At 44.8% G+C, this 20,406-nt stretch overlaps 1 protein-coding gene across 2 annotated transcripts; it reads left to right on the top strand.

Moving 5' to 3' along the window:
* The first annotated feature begins 503 nt into the window (after positions 1–503).
* On the top strand, positions 504–7,502 carry COMMD9 (COMM domain containing 9). Of its 2 annotated transcripts, XM_065683185.1 has the most exons (6): positions 506–637; positions 739–864; positions 1,336–1,475; positions 2,373–2,407; positions 3,827–3,930; positions 4,773–7,502. In XM_065683185.1, exons 1-6 carry the CDS (start codon positions 587–589, stop codon positions 4,911–4,913), a joined length of 597 nt encoding a protein of 198 aa, XP_065539257.1. In that variant the 5' UTR covers positions 506–586; the 3' UTR covers positions 4,914–7,502. The 2 variants fall into 2 exon arrangements, with proteins under 2 accessions (XP_065539258.1, XP_065539257.1); XM_065683186.1 differs by lacking the exon at positions 739–864 and having other exon boundaries at positions 504–637.
* Positions 7,503–20,406: the final 12,904 nt, after the last annotated feature.

Below are 20,406 nucleotides of genomic sequence, written 5' to 3'. Positions count from 1 at the left end.
GGAGAAGAGACCAACCCCCACCTATCTCCATCCTCCCTTCAGGTAGCTGTAGAGAGCGATAAGGTCCCCCTAGGCCTTCTCTTCCCTCCAAGCTAAACACCCCAGTTCCCTCAGCCGTTCCTCATCAGACCCGTGCTCCAGACCCTTCACCAGCTTTGGTGCCCTTCTCTAAACCCGCTCCAGCATCTCAATGTCCTGTACTAAGCAGGCCCAAACTGAACACAGGAATCGAGGTGCTGCTTCACCAGTGCCCAGTACAGGGGGATGATCACTGCCCTGGCCCTGCTGGCCACACTACAGCTGATAGAGGCCAAGATGCTGCTGGCCTCCCTGGGTGCCTGCGCACAGGCTGGCTCACGTTCAGCCGGCCGCCAACGGCCCTGCCAGGAGGTCAGAGGCTTTCCCCGGATTTGACGGCGAGCGCCGCTTTGCGCCGGCAAGAACCAGAGCCCCCTCCGCGGGCAGGGCCACAGCGCACCGCCGGGACCGCCCTCGGCTTCGGCCCCCCGCGCCTCAGCTGACAGCGCCAAGATGGCGGCGGCGCGTCACGGGGAGGTGGGCGCTCGTCTCAGCTGACAGCGCCAAGATGGCGGCGTTGCGGGACGGGGAGTTCGCCGCCCTGCAGAGCCTGCTGAAGGTGAGCGGTCCGCCGAGCTGCTGGGGGACGGGGCGCCCGGCCCGGCGGCTGCCGCCTCTCCCGGGCCGTGGCCGAGCATCCCCTGCTTTGCTCCCCACCAGGCACCGTCGAAGGACGCCGTGCGGCAGCTGTGCCAGGAGTGTTTCTCCAGCCCGCCCGCCGGCCTCGGCCCGCTGGCGCGGCGCGCCTGCCCCGGCCTCACCGCCGACCTCGAGGAAGCGGAGCAGGTAGGACCGGGCGGGACAGCGCCAGGCCCCGTGCGAAGGAGCAGGAGGACGGGAGCTCCCCGCCTGGGCCACACTGCGCAGGAGGGAGGGGAGGAGCGGCCCGCAGCAGCGCAGCACAGGGGCGGCACAGGCCCTCTGGACGATGCGCGGCCCCATGGGACTCGCAGGGACCGCGGCCGCTGCGGGAACGACATGTGCTCGGTAAAAGCTCTCCTCTCTCGGCGGCACTGCCTGGAGGGGCCTTACGGCGTGGCAAAGGGGAAGAGGCATGCACGCTGGAGGACGGCTTGAATCTCAGCTCCGTACCTGTTAAGGCTGTCAGGCACCGCTTGAATGTCCAAGACCCTGGGGGGCTGAGGTGTCACTCTTGCTGCAGAAGCTGTGTCTTTCTTGGCTACTTAAGGCTCGTCCTGTGCTGCATGTAATGCTTTTAAACTCAGCAGAGCCCTTCCTCCTCTTTCTTTCCTACAGCTGGTATCGGCTTTGCACAATCTCACCCGACATGTCGTGTACCGTGGCTTGACAAAGGCAGAAGACATCCTCGCGCTCTTTCCTGAGAACTTCCACCAAAATCTGAAAAACCTTCTGACTAAGATAATCTTGGAGAACATGTGAGTGCTACCCACTGCCATTTGCTCTTGGCTGGAAAGTCAAAGCCATAGTATCTCTTTTGATATGTAGATAGCTGGCAGCATGCAAAGTCTTGTTTCTGTTCACAGAATCACAGAATGGTTTGGGTCTGAAGGAACCTTATAGATCATCTCGTTCCAAACCCCTGCCATGGGCAGGGACACCTTCCATTAGACCAAGTTGCTCAAAGCCTCATGCCCCTGTTAATTTCTTGTGTGATTAATTAATTCTGTGTGTGCCTTGGGCATAGTCACACAGGCTGGAATGAGCAGAGTGGAATGAAATACATCCGAGTAGAACGACAAACAAACCACAGCTGTGGTGGGCACAGAGGGGTTTTCCAAGACTTTTGGAATGGGTATGGGACTCATTCACAGAAGGCAGCCCTCCTTTTATCCTAACAACTCACCTGTGTGGTGGAAAAATGATAAAACTTTGAGGGCTAGATTTCAGCACTACAGAATCTGCTTGGGTAGTATCTAGATGCCCGTCCACTTACCACCTTGGCTTATGTGTAGAGGCACTGTATGTGATAGAGCATAAGTGAGGTGGTGCAGAGGATAGCAATTCTGCATGTTTGTACATCTCACTGCCTGGTAGCTCATCACTTTGATAAAATGTGGGAGAAAGGCACATGGTGTAAGTGAGCTATAAAGAACTAATAGCTTGTCACCGGTTTGCCTACCATCACCAGTGACAGCCTTTCCTTGGCATTCTGGCATAAGCAGTTTCTCTCCCCTGCTTACTGCTGCAGCCCTGGTGACCTTTCTGTCAGGGATAAGCCACTCTGAATGCTTTCCCTACCTTTTTTCTTTTCATCTCCTCCCTCCTGCCCCCTCAAGCATTGCTGATGCTGTTTTTTCTTCACTTTTTCACAGCTCTGCTTGGAGGAATGAAGCACAAGCGAGTCAGAGTAAGTAGTAATTCATACCTCGATACAATTGATGTTTCCTGAGGTCATTGTTCAGAATAGTGCACTGCAGTGTGTTTTCTTAATGTAGCACAGTGATACACCCATTTGCCTTAGATCAAGCTGTATGACTGAAGCATAACAGAACTTAGCAGAGGCCAAAAAGCTTGTATTTAGATCTGTGCAAAGTTGTTACCAGTCTTCATGCAATTCCATTTAATGCTCAGTCTGTGTCTGCTTTGCAGAGTGCAATGTATAGCAAGTAATTATTTGCAAGAGTTTGAAAGTGAAGCACTCTGACCTCCCCACTCAAGTCATAAAGTGATGTCCATATTCAGTAATAAGGAGATGTATATATTGGGGAATACCTTATCTTTGCACTTCTAGACAACTCTGTGCATTCTTTCATGCATCAGGAAGTACACTGCATATATTCATAACTGCTTTTTCTCACCTTTCTAAACTGCGATGTAATTAAGGAATGTAAACTCTTAACAATAGTATCACAGGCAGTGAGTTACATCCCAGTTAGGTGTTTCATGCAGCTACAACACTTTTTCTCTCCAAGAGGTATTCTTTACAACTGTAGCACTGAGAGGCTTACAAGTGAGAACTGGTACATAACAGACTACTCTGAGGTCTGCATGGATCTTCCTTACCCTTTTCTTTTCCTCGAGAGGAGATAATGCCCAACAGCTAAACAGTTTGGCAAGACCTGGAAGTACACTGTACCTCTTAAGTTTTCATGGCCTGCAAATAGGTAGAGGGAATAAACTTATGTAATGCTAATACAGTAAATAAAGCAGTTGCTTACATTAAACAATGTTCTTCTAGTGTTACCAAGACATGTAATGCTTTTTCTTGTATCCTTGACACTATCATGCATTAGAGGAAATGAGAGCAAGTGTAACACACCAGTGTAACGCACAAGCTAGCTCTTCACAACCCAGAGGAAGGCTCTTGGAGCACCACTCAGGAGCTTTGCTCAGACACTCATGTCTTTGTATTCGTTAGAAGAATATTTAACCTTGTTGCAGTGAGATTGTTTTCTAGGAAATGGATTATTTTAGTATTATATTGATGAAATATCTGACATATATTACATTGGGACCAAGGCAGAGATTTAAAGAACAGATACATGAATGGCTACTGCTCTCCTCCCAGCTACACTTGTCTTGCACTGTACCATCTTTGCATGTGGTGGTTGGAGAACTCTGTTTGTCCTGCCAGTATCATGAGGAGGCTTTCAGAGACTCACTTATTGCAGAGTAAAAGTGATATGAAACCAGGTAGGAGCACTAAAGTTGTACACTTCCCACAGCCAGAAGTGGAGAAGCATGTACATCCTGGTAGTCAGGGGTTCCAGGGTCTGGTGTCATCTTGTGTTGCCGGGCCTAACAGACCCATTTTTTAATCCCTCAGTCTCCCTGCCTCGGCTGGTTGACATGGACTGGAGGGTGGACATCAAGACATCTTCAGACAGCATCAGCAGAATGGCAGTTCCTACTTGCCTGCTTCAGTTAAAGGTAATGTCAGTGGTTGTAAAGGATACAGGATCAAAACAGCCAAGTCCAACACCCGACTTACCCAGTGATAGTGCAAAGCAGTGCAGACAGGCATCTGGTGTTTGCCTATTGCCTAGTGGGCAGTTAACCAGACATGATCTTTAAAATACCACAGACCCTGGGAATGATGTCTCTGGTGAAAGCCTTCCTCTTCTTGCAAGGGAGAGTTTTTCTTCGCAGGAGGATGTGAGAAGGCAGTGTATTTGTTCCTGCTCACCGTTGCTCTCTACAGAAAAAATGAAGATAAATTATAAAGTCACTTCCCTTTAATTCTAAGCCACTCATCGCCATGTTTAGCTGACTGCATTAGTTGGGAAATTACTTTTGATTACTAATAACTGCCTTCACTGGCCATATCTATCATTTAGGGATTATAGCTGAACTTGCTGCTTATTATATTCTACAGAGTTCTGGATCTCCCCAGCCAGTAAAAAGTGGGATGAGTGGGTTTCAAAAGAGGAGGGGGAAAAAATCCCTAGTTTCTGTGTGTGGGATGGGTGAAGTATCCTATGCAGTATCTGCTAAGATGTTTTCGATATGGATGTGACTTCCTGCTACGAGTTTCTTAAAGATTTCCCTGTACCCATGGCAGTCTGTGCTTACTTAAACACAGTCAGTGGGAGTATGCTTCATTAGTAAGGCACACAGCTTAGAAAATGTGCTGTGGTCCTTCAGAATGGAGCTGGATGCCAAATTTAAGCCATTTTTCTTAATCTAGCTAATAAACACCGATTTTCATAATGGTGCCAAAAAAACACATGAATAAATTTTTCATCAGCTAATGCCTGCATTCCCATTTTCAGGTGCAGGAAGATGTTGCCTTATGTGGAAGTAGTCCTGTTGTTTCTGCACTGACTGTGGAACTGAGCAAAGAAACCCTGGACACTATGTTAGAAGGTCTGGGAAGGATCCGGGACCAACTTTCTGCTGTTGCAAACAAATGAATACTCAAGGACATGGATTCCAGCAGTGAGAAAGGGAAGTATTCTCCACCTATAGCTCTCACAAGTGGCAGCCTAGCATAACATGTTTCCTGTTGTAACAAAGCAAAATCAAAGAGATTTCTTGATTAAGATAGCTGTTGAAAAGCTAACACTTAAACATTCCTTTGGTCTGATGCCAGAAAGTGTTTTCCTAAGATGTTGTTGAACAAAAGCTGGTTGGTCTCTGTTTTAGAGACTAGGATTTGAGGTCTCAGAGCTTGGCTTAATCACAAGGGTCATAACTGGAAACAGCAAATAGCTGCAGCCAGTAAAGCAAGTGCTATCTCTCTGCCCTTAAATTAGGATCTAAAAGGCTTAAGCTGTTTGATGTGCTGCCTTCCAGCACTAGCAGAAAAGAAGGGTGCTTCTGTGTGGAATGTGCATGTACTGAGGTGCATGCTGGATATAGCAGTTTCTCCCTCTCAATGAAGCACAGCTGTGCTGCAGGTTGTTACTACATGCTAATGCTTTGAAAGAGGGCAATTACGTTACAACACACTCCCTCCTGAACAGCTTCATAGCACCATTTGCAAAATGACTAGCCTGAACATCTTTAGCAGCAAGTAATTTCCTCCTCCTGTTTGAAAAGAAAAAAAGGGAGTTCAGATAATTCATGTTTGGGTTTATTATGCTCTGGGCTTTGCCTTCACTGCACAAAAGACAGACTAGGACAGTAAAGAACTGATGGCCATTGTCTGTACACTGGAGGAAACCCTTCTGTGGCAATATGTGCCTATACTTCCCCAAAGTGTTCTGCTGTTTGTTTATATAATTCTTCTTTTAATTAAAAAATGAACTGATAATTGATTTTGTGAATCATTTTGAGGCTAAGAGATGCTGTCCTGGGTTACCTCAGCCTCTTTGTGATGGTGCTAGTTTGTAGGCTGTTTAATGGATCTTTACTTTTGTTGCTGGAGAGAGATCTTTTGTTTCCTGTTGAAATGAATTCATCTTTTAAATTGTCTTCTCTTCATTATAATACAGTTTCGGGACACCTTTTTTAACATGGGTACCAGCTCTGTGCGATATCACAGGTGGTGACCCTGACCTAAAAACATCTTCATTGAAAGTGTGGAGGAGTAAGTGCAAAAAATTAACAAAATTCAGATGCTTCTTTCTGATAAGCTTCTATAATGCTCCAGACTAGAAGACAGTTCTTCAGTTTGAGGAACTTTTGCTGCCTTTGCAGCCTAGGCTTAAAAAAAATCCCCAGATAGTTTATATTGTGCTGTTTATTTTAGAAAGTAAGACTCACTGAGGAGGCAAATGATGCATAATGAAATAGTCAGTGTCAGAGGAGCTGAGGGAGTGAATACACAGAGGAAATCCTCAAGATAAACACTGAAGCTACAGCCAGAATGTTGTAGGGCCTAATGAAATGAAAACTGATAGTTGCACAGAGTTCTCTCACAAAACCATTATACAGCTATAGAATTAAAAGAAAAGACTTAGAACTGAAAAGGCTTTTCCAGTGTTAGAGTGGTGCTAGCTGCAGGCATCTCTAAGTTGTTTGTGAATACTTAATAGAGGGGGCTGTCCACTGGATCAGAGTCAGGACGAAGATCTGATGACTTCAAGGGGTATAGCTCAAGTAATTCTGCAAGAAAATACTGGTATTTTCTAGTCCAAGCTTTAGGAGGCTGTCAGAGCTTGCCATCAAATCTTTGCCTCAAGTGATATGTGTTTTCTTGTTGGCTGTTACCACCTTTGCCAGAAGAGCTGAGACTGCTCAATAAAAAAAAGGTGTATAAAACAAGACAGGCTGAGTAAGACTGTCATTATCTGACCAGCAAGAGTATGTCACGTTAACGTCCTATTTACAGAGACAGCTGCGCAGGGAGAGGGTAATGCGCCTGCTGTCACAGGCAGTCGTATGTGATCTCTTTCATAAGATTACTCTCAAAATCAGTTTACTTTTTCTCCTTCCATGTACTGCTGCTGTTTGGTAGGCTAGCCTATATGTATTCAGAATTACTTGTTCTTGAGCCAATACTCTCTTCATCTTACTTCTGCCTTTCAATTTTTGCTAGCTGAGATGAAACCATGACACCCTCCTACTTACAAAGCAGTAAAATCCCCCTCTGCTATTGGTAGTTGAACCTAGTAAGGTCTATATTCTGTGCCTTTCAGCATCGTAGGGACCATTCTTCACTCTTAGTTTGCATCTCCCTTGAATGGAGTCACCACAGTTGTTCATTTTGGGAGAATAGTTCAAGGACATTAATAAAGAATAGAGCTGGTATAGTATGTGAATCACCTGAATGAACTCCTCCTCCCAAGAAACCCCAAGCCTTGGTTGGGAAGTGGAGCTCAGAAACTCCATTTTTATTCCATTATTTGAGGAATAGAAAAAACACCTCCTACATCACACTGTTAAACAAGTGATAACTCAGTTACACTAAGCAGAGCAGTGTAATTGAGTTAATACATACGTTTGTTTGTAAAACACAAGATGCAAGTTAAATTTGAACTGTAATTTCACAGTTTGGACATTTTGTTGGATTTGACTATGTCAAAGCATTGAAAAAGCATTAAAAACTTTAAAGCCTACTTTGTATTATTCTAAATGAAATTTTGCTTTCTCTTACTGCAAGAAATGTGTACTTCAGGGTGTTCAGGCTAAAAGTTGTATAGATGGGATTGGGAGGAAGAACAACTTAGGAAGAAAATGCCTTTAGGATTCCAAGCTTCCCCTTCAATTAATAATCTTTAAACATTAGTTTTAAACAGTATAAACAGCAGAACATATTTAAAACAGTAGAAGACTATAAGACTCATGATGGTTTGGTACAAGTATGATAGTTACTCTAGGTTTAAGTTTTGGGTTTATGAAATTTACATATTCAAGTTCTACCAAAACTATTATCTATACAAAGTTTTTGCTTTGTTTATAATGGAGATGTTGTTATTTCACTTCACATATCATGACTAGTTTAAAATCCTGTTTAAAATTGTTTTGACTTAAGTAAAAAATGTTGCCGTTTTTTTGGTATCCAGTTTTCCAATAGAGTTTATATTTAACAGTATACATGGGACCCCCTGCCCAGATCAGGACTGAAAAAATGGGGTTTTTTGTAACAAATCTCCTAAGCGAACAATATTGCTCTCCCAAAATCACAACAGCCCAGCTTAATCTCAGTTTTTGCTGCTAGGAACATGTAACTTCCTTAGCTGCTTTATAACTGTAGTTACTCTGAATCATACTAACCCCTAGAAAAGTAACTAGTTTAATGAATTCATCAATCTTTCTCACATACCCCTGAAAAAAAATCATCTCACTGAGATGTAGAGAGGTAAAGTAAGTGCCTAAGGTTGCAATTTAACCAGTGATAGCACTGGGGGTTGAGGAATCCTACCTCCCCAGACCCTTTTCTAACTACTTTGCCCCCTAGAAACTTTATTCCACAACACAGTAATTACACTAACTGTTACATATTTTTCCTCCCATCTACATGGACACTGTGCAGGTAGCTGCTGATTTTTGCTGTATTTTTCACAGAATCACAGACTGGTTTGGGTTGGGAGAGACCTTGAAGCTCATCCATTTCCAGCCCCCTGCTGGGAGTTTCTGCAGGGACGCCTTCCACTAGACCAGGTTGCTCCAAGCCCCACCCAACCTGGCCTTGAACACTGCCAGGGATGGGGCAGCCACAGCTTCTCTGGGCAACCTGTGCCAGGGCCTCACCACCCTCACAGGGAAGAACTTCTGCCTATTATGTTTTCATAATATTTTTCCCCCTCATACTGTTGATGTAAGAAGTTAATAATGCTTGGGACATTTGGGCTTTGCCTATTACTGCTACCTCCAATGTGTAACTTGATTAATTCAATGTAATTTAGCCTCCAGTTGGCTTACCACTTTACAATGATGACGCCGGGAATATCGCTGCAGTAGCACAGCCCTGCTGAATCCATAGGTATCCTTAGAGGCCTCATGGTAGGCATCAGTTTTTGAAGTGACATACAACTATCTGTGAAAACTAAGGTATTATACTGTGACTAATCAGTAGCTACAACATGTCCCTGTTCTCACAGGGTATACGTGGCGGTTGCTAACAGTCCTTAACATTTAAGGTACATTAAGAACCTGACTATTCCTGCGTCTGCTCAACACTCTACACACTTTTCTGGGGTTATTAATGCATACGCGTCTTGCCACCGACGTTGCTACTGCTGAAGTATGGATGAAGTATGTAACAAAAATACCAACAGCCTGTGACATAAACTCAGTGTCTTTGTTTTATCAAGTTTCATAGGAAGAGAGGAACCACAGTACAGTCAGAGCTAGCATTGCAAGCCTGGTATGCTTCCTAAGATCTCCCCTACAACCCTGGTCTTTTACAAAGGAAAGTGTGAGAATGAAAGGAATACACTAAACTTTCCTGTAAGCGTAAATACCTTTTCCCCAGGAGATGGCGAGCTTGATCTCCCAATTCTGTTCCCTCAGCAGTTCCTGGTCAGGAAGCAGTAGCGTGGGCTGTCCTCAGAAGCTGGGAGCAACCGAGTGCCTGCAATAGCCTGCACAGACCCTTTCACTTTAGCAGCAAAACAGAAAAGGGGTTATTATTCACTGGTTAGCAAAAGGTCTGTCATCTGCTAACACATTTGTAGGGTGAAGCAGCTGAGCACAGTTTAGTGGAAGCTGGCAGAGGAGGTAGTGGCAGTCAGTTCTCTGCAGTGTGCCAGTCATTTTAATCACAAAGAAGTAGACAACCTGCCTTCTCTTTTTTTTGCCAGGCTCATTGCAAATTCCTCCAGGGACAGCTTTGGCACCTGCAAGGGAAAGAATGGAATTCTATATAGAGGATACTGACAGCTTGGAATGTTTGGACCAGTTTCCAAACTGGCCCATCGCAGACAACTGAAGTTTTGCATCGTTCTGGCTTCAAATAGCAGTGAGGAGGGCACTGTAAGAATCATCTTGGGGGGAGGAAGGAAGACGGGGGAGGGAGAGCTCCTTCACTCCCAAGCATGTTACAAACAAGTTTTTTTGAGCAACCTGGTCTAGTGGAAGGTGTCCCTGCCCATGGCAGGGGGGTTGGAACTGAACAATCTTTAAGGTTCCTTCCAACCCAAACCACTCTGTGATTCTATGATTCTAAGCACAACGTATCCTATATATTTGATCTCTATTCTCCACATACCCATATATATATATGTATGGATTCTTGCTGCTGTTAATACAAGGCCTGGGATGAAAGCATCTCCTCTCCTCACTGACCCTCTGCACCCTCCAAGCAGGCATTCGCTTGCCAGTCTGAGAGGAAATGCTAATGCATCCCAACAACACTCAGGCAGCACAGAGTGCTGTCAAACATGCAAAGTAAACACACCAAACAGAGACCGTTAAATAGCATTCCACTCGCATCCTTACTCTCTTGGAGTTACTGCTGTTGTAAAAGGCTGGTTTGGAACAAGAGTAGGTATGGCTCCCCCCCTCCCCTCCAAAGAAGACAGTTTTTCATGTTGACAGCATCCTTTTATGCTGAGGAGGTAGTGAAGGTTGACTGCCAAGTAGGAGCAGAAATATAACAGCATCCATTAGAGCTGTTAGCTTGAGTCAGCCAGGGCTTTTGTTTGTGATTTAGAAGTTATAACTCAACCATGCAAATAAGATGGAGGAGGAACTTTACAATGAAAATCTGGACCTTGCAGTGGGATTTCTAGTTTCTTAAAAACCCCAAACCCCAATAAAACCGCACCACAACCCAAGTTTGCTTTGACACTGTGGCGTGCTATAAGGAAGAGGTAAGAAACCTAAATGAGAAGACTGCAGCATACCAGTGCCTGGCCTTTGCACTGACAGGGAACTGGGCTAATGGGAAATGCTGACATCTTTACAGCTGTATCAGTGACTGCAGGTGCAGGGGTGTCCTAACTGTCTGTATCAGTAAGCCTTGAGGCAAATGTCATCATCACTTCCCAACAAAGTGCTACACAAGCCGGCACAGATCCCTGGGTTGTGTCTCTGTTCCACATCATGGCAGGGCTCAGCCTGCAGAAAGTTCGCTGTACATCTGTGACCAGAACCAGTAAGTTATGCACTGTTGCAGATTATTTGGTTCCTTAATGCTTTATGGTATTTAAGCATTGCTGCCTCATGCCCAAGCCTGTTTCTGTATTTATCTCATTTATATGCCCACATTGAGACATGACCCTTACTTTTGAATATTATTTTTCTTAATCCACTAACTAAAGTCAGTATTATTCCAGGATATACCAGGCCAGAACAGCAGAGCATCATGGGTAATCTAGAAAGTTTGAACTGGCTGTCTACACACAGCTGATATGCTCTTGTAAAGACATGTCTGGTGACAAATAAAGAATCAGAAGATAAGAATGAAATCAAAGAAACACAAAAGCATGACTGGAGTGCACTGCATAACTGTAAGCTTTGAGAAGTGGATTTAGAGACAACTTTTCTTTTACTTCCCTCAAAAGGGCAGCATGAAAGTGTATGTGGCCATCTGTGTCTCGGGATATTTTCCTTTTACTGGGCACAGATGGTAAACTTCAAACATCGCTGTTAGTCTCATCTATCACATCAACCCTGTGAGAAATCTTATTTACAATTTCTATCCATTGCTTTCCAGTGACCTCATTTCTCCCTTTGGTACTATCTTAGAAGATCTGACTAATATTAAAGTCACTAGAAGAGACACGATCAAAGCTCTCCTTGTGGGTGTGGTAACACAGTTTTCAATAAAGCAACGACCCTTGGAACTGAAATGAAATCTGGACCTTGTCCTCAGGCAAGAAACAAATTAAAAACCTTTCCTATGCTTGCAAAAAAAAAAAAAAAACCACCAAACAAAAACCAAACACCAAAAAGACAAAACCCACAAAAAAACAAAACCCCAAAATAAAAACTGCTAAGCAAGAAATCTAAGCAAGGTGTACCTGTCATTCCCTCTTCTGCCCTAGTCTGCACATCACCTCTCTAGACTGCTTGCTCTCCAAGGCAGAGGCCTTGTCTTCACCACAGGGGACTGACACTGACACTGCTACTCTCATTCATACCAACAAGGATCCTGCTCCTTCATTCAGTTATTTCAGGATCAGATTTCAGGCTTCAGATACTTCTGATATATTTCTGATATACTTCTGGTAACCGTCCCTCTGGGTCCATCCAATATGCAGTATCAGAAGGGATCCCAGGGCAACATTCCACAAGAAAAATCATTTTTGTGGCATTTTTGATTGAAATTTCTTCTTCCCCTACATTTCCCTTTTCTTAAATCATTTTGTATCATCCTGGCAGTGTTCAAGGCCAGGCTGGACAGGGCTTGGAGCAACCTGGTCTAGAGGAAGGTGTCCCTGCCTGTGGCAGGGGGTTGGAACTCATGAGCTTTAAGGTCTCTTCCAACCCAAACCATTGTATGATTCTATGATCCTCCACTCCAGAGCAGACTGCACTCTGGCAGTGAAACAGCACCATCCTATTTCAAGAATTCAATGATAATAATAAATGAAAAGTACCAAAATAAAGAAAAAAAAAGTAAATACACAGACCTTCTTAATGCTTCTGTTGAAGCAGTGAAGAGAGCCATGAAGTCTGTGAGTCACTGAAAATGAAGTCAACTTTCAGGTAGTGAAATTCAATCCATTGGTAATTCTCTAGAAAGGGGGACACGGCCAGGACTCTTGAGCATCTCACTTTACCTCTGTCTTCTGCCCAGCAGGTAGAAAGCTACATTTGGGGGGAGATAGGATAATTAACCTGATCCTCTTGGTGTTAAGCCTCTTGAAGTGTGTAGGCAAAGGAACTTACGAATGTAACGACCATACTGCCAAGAAAAAGAGGTCAATGCTAGAGTATTGCGTTCCCTAAGACGGCGCAGGCGGAAATGATTCTCTGCTCTCTACAAAGAAAACAGTCTTTTGTGGAATTTATCACTCTCTCGTATTTCTCAGGAACACAGTACTGCAGAGCTTTAAGAATACAACAAACTCCTGAACTAAAACCTGAATCACTATTACAATGCTCTTCAGAGGAATCACGTCCTGCTGGCGTTTATAGCTGAGAGCAAGTCTTCACCTCTCCCTGACCCACTTTGTAAGTGTGTCCTTCTGCCTCATTCATATGAAAGGCTTTGGAAAGAAATTGTGAATGGAAGCTCCAGTGAAAAATCAGCTCATCTCTTTCTTTTGGAAGAACCTCCTTTGCTGTGTCTCAATTTAAGACTTTCCATGTAAACCAGTAACTTACTGAGATGATTACCCTTGGTATGCTCCCTTCCCTTCTCCACCTCTCCAGCAGCCTTGTCCTTCCTTTCATATAGCTGTGGGTTAAATTTGCTGGGCACAGGAAAGAAATGTCATGTATTTACATTCCCCACCGTTTGTGCGATGCACATGCCCCTGCAGAGTGAGGAAGAGATTGTGGCACTTCGAATGAGACAAGCCCGGATGGTTCTGATCGATTCAGTGACATGAATTTCATTTTCACAGCTAGCTCCCTATTACCCATGGTTTGTTTGGTTTTTTTTTTGTCAGGATTGCCAGGTATACAGGCATTTGCTGTAGGATTTGCTACAGAATAAACATGTCCTGGAGGGCAGTATAACCTCAGCAGGTCTTTAGGAAGGTCTGCAGAGCCTGCAGGTATCAGCGATATCTCAGGGGTGGAGTGATGTATCATTCAAATAAACCTGAGATGAAACAGATGCAGAGAACAGGGAAAGGGCCTAATAAGGCATCCTAGAGTGAAATATAAACACAGTTTTGGGGGTATTTTTGTTGGGTTTTTTTTTTTTTTGGTGACATTTGGACATCCCACACCTGACAGAGAAATACCTGCAGTAAACTAGCTATGCTTAGTTGTAGTCCTTTATTAGGGCTGGTCCACAAAAAGATTATAGAATCACAGAATGGTTTGGGTTGGAAGGGACCTTAAAGCTCACCCAGTTCCAACCCCCTGCCACAGTCAGGGACACCTTCCACTAGACCAGGTTGCTCCAAGCCCCGTCCAGCCTGGCCTTGAACACTGCCAGGGATGGGGCAGCCACAGCTTCTCTGGGCAACCTGTGCCAGGGCCTCACCACCCTCACAGGGAAAAGCTTTTTCCCTGTATCTCATGTAAATCTCCCCTCTGTCAGGTTAAAGCCATCCCCCCTTGTCCTGTCCCTACAGGCCTTTGTCAAGAGCCCCTCTCTAGATTTCCTGTCAGCCCCTTTAGGCACTGGAAGCTGCTCTAAGGTCTCTAAGTTTCCACCTACCTGAAAGGAGCCAACATTTCCCTCCTCGTGCCATCTCACTCCAAATTGCTCATTTGTAAATGCTTGACAGTGAGTTAACTTGGAGAAAGCCTCTTGATAACCCTCACCTGAATATGAGGGAAATCTGAAGTGACCCCTCTGGTCCAGAATGTTCACTCAGACCACAGACTGCTTCCTCATTAGCAACAATAAATTCAAAGGAGATGGGAAAACTGAGCTCCATTCTCTGATCCAGCTTTCAAAGCCCTTTGATTTCAAAATCCCTTGGCAGCTCTCTGACTTTTCTCACCTCTCAGATTCCCTGGCAAGATTGATAGGGTCTGGACAGGAGGACATCAGTGCAAATTCTGGTACTGGCTCTCTCCCGTGCCGAATTTCCCACATCTGACCAGGTTAATTGCAGCTTCTCTGTCTGCTTTCGATGAAAAGATCCTTTGATGTTTTCTTATCCTTCCTCATCACCAGTTTGTTACAACACTTTGCAGGGGTCAATGGCTGCCCCCTTACCACGTCTGCATTCCTTCTCTCATACACAAACTGCTGCCTGTACAGAATCATAGAATGAGTTTGGGTTGGAAGAGACCTTAAAGCTCATGTAGTTCCAACCTCCTGCCACGGGCAGGGACATCTTCCACTAGACCAGGTTGCTTCAAGCCCCATCCAACCTGGCCCTGAACACTGCCAGGGATAGGGCAGCCACAGCTTCTCTGGGCAACCTGTGCCAGCGCCTCAGCACCCTCACAGGGAAGAATTGTATTAAAAAAAGAATAAATCAGTTTAGTTTGTTGTTGTTGTTTGGGTTTGTTTTTTTAAATCAGATTAGGTTTTTCCTCAGCTGCAGTCTTGGGCCAGATTTCACTACTTATTTTTACTTTGGACTTGAAATAAGTAAATCATCTGTTGTTTTGTCATTCTTTCTCCTCACAGCATCTTATAAAGCTTAACTCAGTGTTTGTAAATCAGCCTGAGATCCCCAGAGAGAAAGAACCACTGAAAGGCCAACCAGCAGCATCAGCCAGCATCACAGAGCACAGGGCAGCCCAGACAGTGCAGTAGGAGTTAAAAGAAAGGAGTGACGAGGCAGCCACCCAGGGGCCATCCTTCGCCAGCCCCCTTCCCCACCCGGGGAGAAGATACTCAAGCTTACCACAATAGTCTGGTATTGAGAGGGTCAGTTTTGACTTTTGCCTCAGGACTTCCAAACTCTCTGGCACAGCATTTGAAACTGTATTAGTTTGGGAAAGTGGCAAGCAACTACAACAAAGTTACATTTTTTTCTGCAGGCATTGCTTAAAACAGAAAGCAAACCAATGTAATTGCTGACACACACAGCCCCAGGGACAGCAGCCAGATAGATACACAGACAGATCCATGCAACTGGCCCTGGTGCTCCATCAAGGCTACAGTCCTCTATTTATCACCCCAGCACTTTCAGCATAGAAAATTTTGGGGTTCTTTTACTCTCAGATTATGGAAATCATTAAACAGCTTTCCACTCATATGCTGGGCCATTTGGTGACTGAAGTGAATACTGTGGTGGTTTGTTCTCAGTTTTCCATCACTTTCTTTCCCCCAGTCTTCTGTTTAATTTGCTCTGCCTGGCTATTTCAAAGCACATCTTTATGATGTCCTTTTACTCTATTCAAATCACCATCTGTTTGTTTCATTAGCAGTCTCACTTAGGGGGCAGGGTGTATTTCAGAGGGCATTCAACACTCAAAAATTAAAAGCCTTGGAACTCACATTATGCAATTGGAAAATGATAAAGTGCTGCTCTTTGGCAATTTTCAGAAGCTTGTCTGAAAGCTGTCTTGATACTTCCTTCTTCTCTTTTACCTTTAACTGTGAATCACTGGTTTAACTGCAGACTAACAAGAACTAAATGCTTCATGCATTTGAAAGAGAGGCTGTTAAACGATCAAACTAATGCTCCATGGGTTCACTTATTTATCTGAGTGCATGGCCCTCAGCAAATAAATGTGATGTGACTAGACACAACCCCAGTCCCCCCAGAACCACCAGCCCCTTCTACTCTCTCTTCAGCAGGGTTAAATCTAACAGAAATGGTTCTAGGCTTAGCCAATCACATCTGAGTAACGAAAGGGCTGCCACACTGCTTATGTAGAAAAATGCACAACACCTTAAAATAAAGAGGCATAAAAAGGGGAGTGCTTGCCACCCAGAGTGCCAGTGCCACACGGAAGACATTTTTCACCTATCTACCAGGGAGTGCAAGGTTATTGGGACACAATGGCAACTCACCGAGTAATTTCATGCTGAACAAGGAGCATTGAATTCTGCTTGGTGTCTGCTTGCCCCATTGTCCTGTAGCACAGGATGGAAAATAAGCCCAGCTGGAGAAGAGAAAGGAGGCTTTTGCACTGTATTATTGTACTGCGTTGCATTTGATTTTTGGGTGATGAGGGTACCTTGGCTGCAGTGGGAAAATGGAGATCAGGCAGACCATGAGCATGAAGGGTCATGCAGTGATTTGTTTCTTCACTGGGCTGTTCACTCAAGCAGTGACCATCCCAGATGTTTTACTGGTTTAGCTCCTGGATTTCAAAGGTGCTTCCTGAAGCTGTGACTCCCAGACTCACCAGACTACAGCTGAGGCTCTAATACCTGACTGGAAACAAAACAAGACACTTCAAAACCACAAACACATCATAACTAATGGGCTGCTAATCTGCTCAAGTCCGGGGTCCTGTTTATGGAGAAGTACGCTACCACTTGTATCAGCATGGGCTGCTGACTGAAAATAAGACTGAAAAATGAGGAGACAATCTCGAGCTGTGCCAGGAGAGGTTTAGACTAGATATTAGGAAAAATTTCTTTACCAAAAGGGTTGTCAAGCATTGCAACAGGCTGCCCATGAAGTGGTGGAATCACCATCCCTGGGGGCTTGGAAATGTGATGCTTAGGGACATGGTTTAGTGATGGAGTTGGCATTAACAGTTGGTTAATGATTTTAAGGGTCTTTTCCAAACGAAACGATTCTATCATTCTAAACCCCATCATAATAGGGGGTACAAAGCCCATACAAGACAGCCTTACCCTGCATTGTGATAAAACACATTGGCAGAAGTTGGGCTATCAAAATACCCCAGAAAAGTTCAGAGATGGCCTTTAATTGCTTGAATTACCTTCCATCAGCAGGGCATGGTAAAGCAGTCACATAAGCTGAGGAGAAAGAGAGGGCAGAAGGAAGTCCACAAACTGAACTTGTACAGAAACACCAGCACCTGCCCTAAAGGGACATGTAACCTAAAGCTGACAGAAGAGATCTAACCATGGGCACAAAAAAACTCTTAATAAACTCTCACACTGAACAAAGATAAGGGCAGACCAACCTGCTGGCATTTTCCTACCAGCTGAGAGTGGCGGGGGAAAGCCCCCCACATAGCCTCAGGGATCTTTGGTAGGCCACTGCTTGGCTGATGATGTGAAGTCAGACACTCTCGAAAGAGTACACCACAAGCTCATTTCCAGATGACATTGCATTTCACTTTCTTAACCCTCCCTTCCCTTATTCCACTTCCCCTAGCCCCTACTTTGTCTTTGGACTTGGCACATTTGGTAAAGAACAACTATGCTGCCTCTGTTTAAGGGGATGCTTGGATCTCATGATGTGGCTTAAAGGCTTTCAGACAGACTTACTCCAGGGGATGCCATGCAGGCTCAGCTACCATCCTCAATCACTGGAAGAGGGCTAGAGCCCCAAGCCTTCATTTTGAGCATATCTAGCAATCCAAGGTATCCCCTCACATGGATCTAGCCTCAGTGACCTGAAAAATAAAACTCAAAGAATCACAGAACAGCTTGAGTGGGATAGGACCTCAAAGCTCATACAGTTCCAACCCCCTGCCATGGGCAGGGGCACCTTCCACCAGACCAGGTTGCTCCAAGCCCTGTCCAACCTGGCCTTGAGCACTGCCAGGGATGGGGCAGCCACTGTTTCTCTGGGCAACCTCTGCCAGGGCCTCACCACCAGCTCTCTCAGCCTGTCTCCATAGCAGAGCTGCTTCAGCCCTTGGAGCATCTCTGTGGCCTCCACTGGACACCCTCAAACAGCTCCACGTGTCTCTTGTGTTGGGGGCCCCAGAGCTGAAGCACCCACCCAAAGCCCACCTTGCTGCACACACTAGGTGCTTCTCTACGCTGCACCTAGGCCATGCTGGAAATAGAGCTCCTTTGCTCACTTTAGCAGATTAATAATAATATATAAAACCGCTATCAATCAGCACAGTGTCAGGCTCTTAACGTCTTTGCTGGCACTCTGTACCAGCCTCGGATCTCACAAGGCATTTCATCCATGAGGTGACAGCAGGCTGCGAGAGCACCAGGGTGCCCTCCCCCTGCACCCCTTTCCTCAGAGCAGAGATAAGAGCACAGCTATTTTAAAAGCAGGAGGTGAGATGAAAGTGCCGGCTTCAGATCAGACACCGCTGTCATTCCATAATTAACTTCACCTAGATTTTCAAAGGAAAATAAGTCCAAAAATAACATCAAGCCACGCTCTCCCCCACACGTTCCCCATCTCGCCCATGATACCGACACCGAGAGAGGAAAGTGGGGACTGTTTTTTTACAAATAATAGTACCAAACCACCCTTCAAAGCACTATCTTGAGCTCATTTTTCAAACGCCAGCGTAAAAGACACCCAGGTCTCTCTCTCCTCTCTGTAGTTCCCTGTATTACTTTGCGCTACCTACACACTCAGGTCAAAATTACTTTTCTCCCTCCCACTTCTTTCCCAATTGCACAAAGCAAAAAATACCGGAGCTGGCCATCTGACAGGGTGTTCCTACAGGAACCTGTGCCCCTACCCTCCAACCACTGCAACTGCGGGTTGCATCTTTAAACCAGCATTATTTACAGCAAGCCACTTCCAATACACCCTCGCTCTCTTCTGGGAGACATTCAGACTCCACCTATTTGTTAACCTGTAGAAACCTACTGAAATATTTACTCTTAGGTGAAGACCCAGCCTGGAAACTTGTTCTAGACAGGGTCCTCCTCCACACAAAAAGCTACATGGAATAACTGTTTCAGTAAGTCTGCAAATACAAATAAGGCAATCAAGTACCTAGAGGTTAGAAGAATTGTTTCCGTGTTTCAATCACTGCTTGAATTTTTGCAAACAGAAAAAGAACTTGAAACAGTTCCCTGCAGGTCCAGCCTTACCTCTTCATTTTTTCTTCTTAAATGTGCAAAAAAATCTTCTGTTAAATTGAATAGATTTGAAAGATTACAAATAGATGGAAAAGACAGCACTACCCAGTGGTCAGGAGGCTGGATCTTGGAAAATCATACTACTTCATCACTGTGCTGCAACATAACTTGCATTTGCCAAGGAAATAGCAGTCTAAAAAAATGCAATAGACCACTGTCCCTGCCCATGCCAGGGGGTTGGAACTAGATGATCTTTGAGGTCCCTTCCAACCCAAACCATTCTACTACAATTCTGTGATTGATTCATTCAATCAAATTGAAGCTACAAGGATGCTCCTCTAGAACTGAGCTGGTCTGGGTCCAGCAGAGTTATTGCTCCTATTGTGCTTATGCAATATTTTTTCTGCTGACAAATGACCATAGTTTAAATATGAAGGAGTTTTAGGCTGTGGTATCAAGTAATGAGACATAAAATTTCTACCTCAGGGTAACTGGTAGGGATTAAGCTTAGGTGAGAGCACAGAAAAAAAAAAAAAGTAATAAAAGAGTACTTACTGATTTAGTGGCTGTTGGGCAGCAGATAGGAAGTGATGGTCTCAAATCAGTTCCAGTGAAAAGGAGCCTTCTGCGTGGTATCCACCACCAAAGCAGCAGCACCATGGAACTACATTGCGCCCATCCCCAAAGAAATACCAAGGGCTGCATCAGCCAACAAGACTGCTCAACCTTTTCATCTGCAGTGGTCCTCTCAGTAAAAGCTATTGGGAATGCTGTTGGGATTTTGGGAAGCAGAGGATCACGTTCTGGTTTGTCTATTCACAGTGTGTTCAGCAGATAAACAGAAGTTAATTCCCTAGAGAAATCAACCCAGCTTTATGCAACATGCTTACCCTCAGTGTTGCTTTGAAAAGCAGAGAGGTGTGAATTTCCACATGGAGATGCCTTTACTTCAATTAGTAGCGGCACATCAGTTTGGACTAGAGCTCCCCCAAAAGTGAAAAGCTCCTTATTTATCTCACCGATAGCTAACTGAGGCTGAACGATTAGGAGATTGCTTGCAA

This window comes from Lathamus discolor, chromosome 6 (assembly GCF_037157495.1).
Source record: "Lathamus discolor isolate bLatDis1 chromosome 6, bLatDis1.hap1, whole genome shotgun sequence".
Lineage (NCBI taxonomy): Eukaryota > Metazoa > Chordata > Aves > Psittaciformes > Psittacidae > Lathamus > Lathamus discolor.
Note: the sequence above shows the minus strand (reverse complement) of the source record. Positions and strands in the feature narration are given on the sequence as shown.

Bases quoted from the DNA above. Each gene is read 5' to 3' on its own strand.
- COMMD9 (XM_065683185.1), top strand. From the start codon at position 587: ATGGCGGCGTTGCGGGACGGGGAGTTCGCCGCCCTGCAGAGCCTGCTG. The intron at 2,408-3,826 runs GTAAGTAGTAAT...TTAATCCCTCAG, and splicing joins TGAAGCACAAGCGAGTCAGA to TCTCCCTGCCTCGGCTGGTT. The intron at 3,931-4,772 runs GTAATGTCAGTG...TCCCATTTTCAG, and splicing joins CTTGCCTGCTTCAGTTAAAG to GTGCAGGAAGATGTTGCCTT.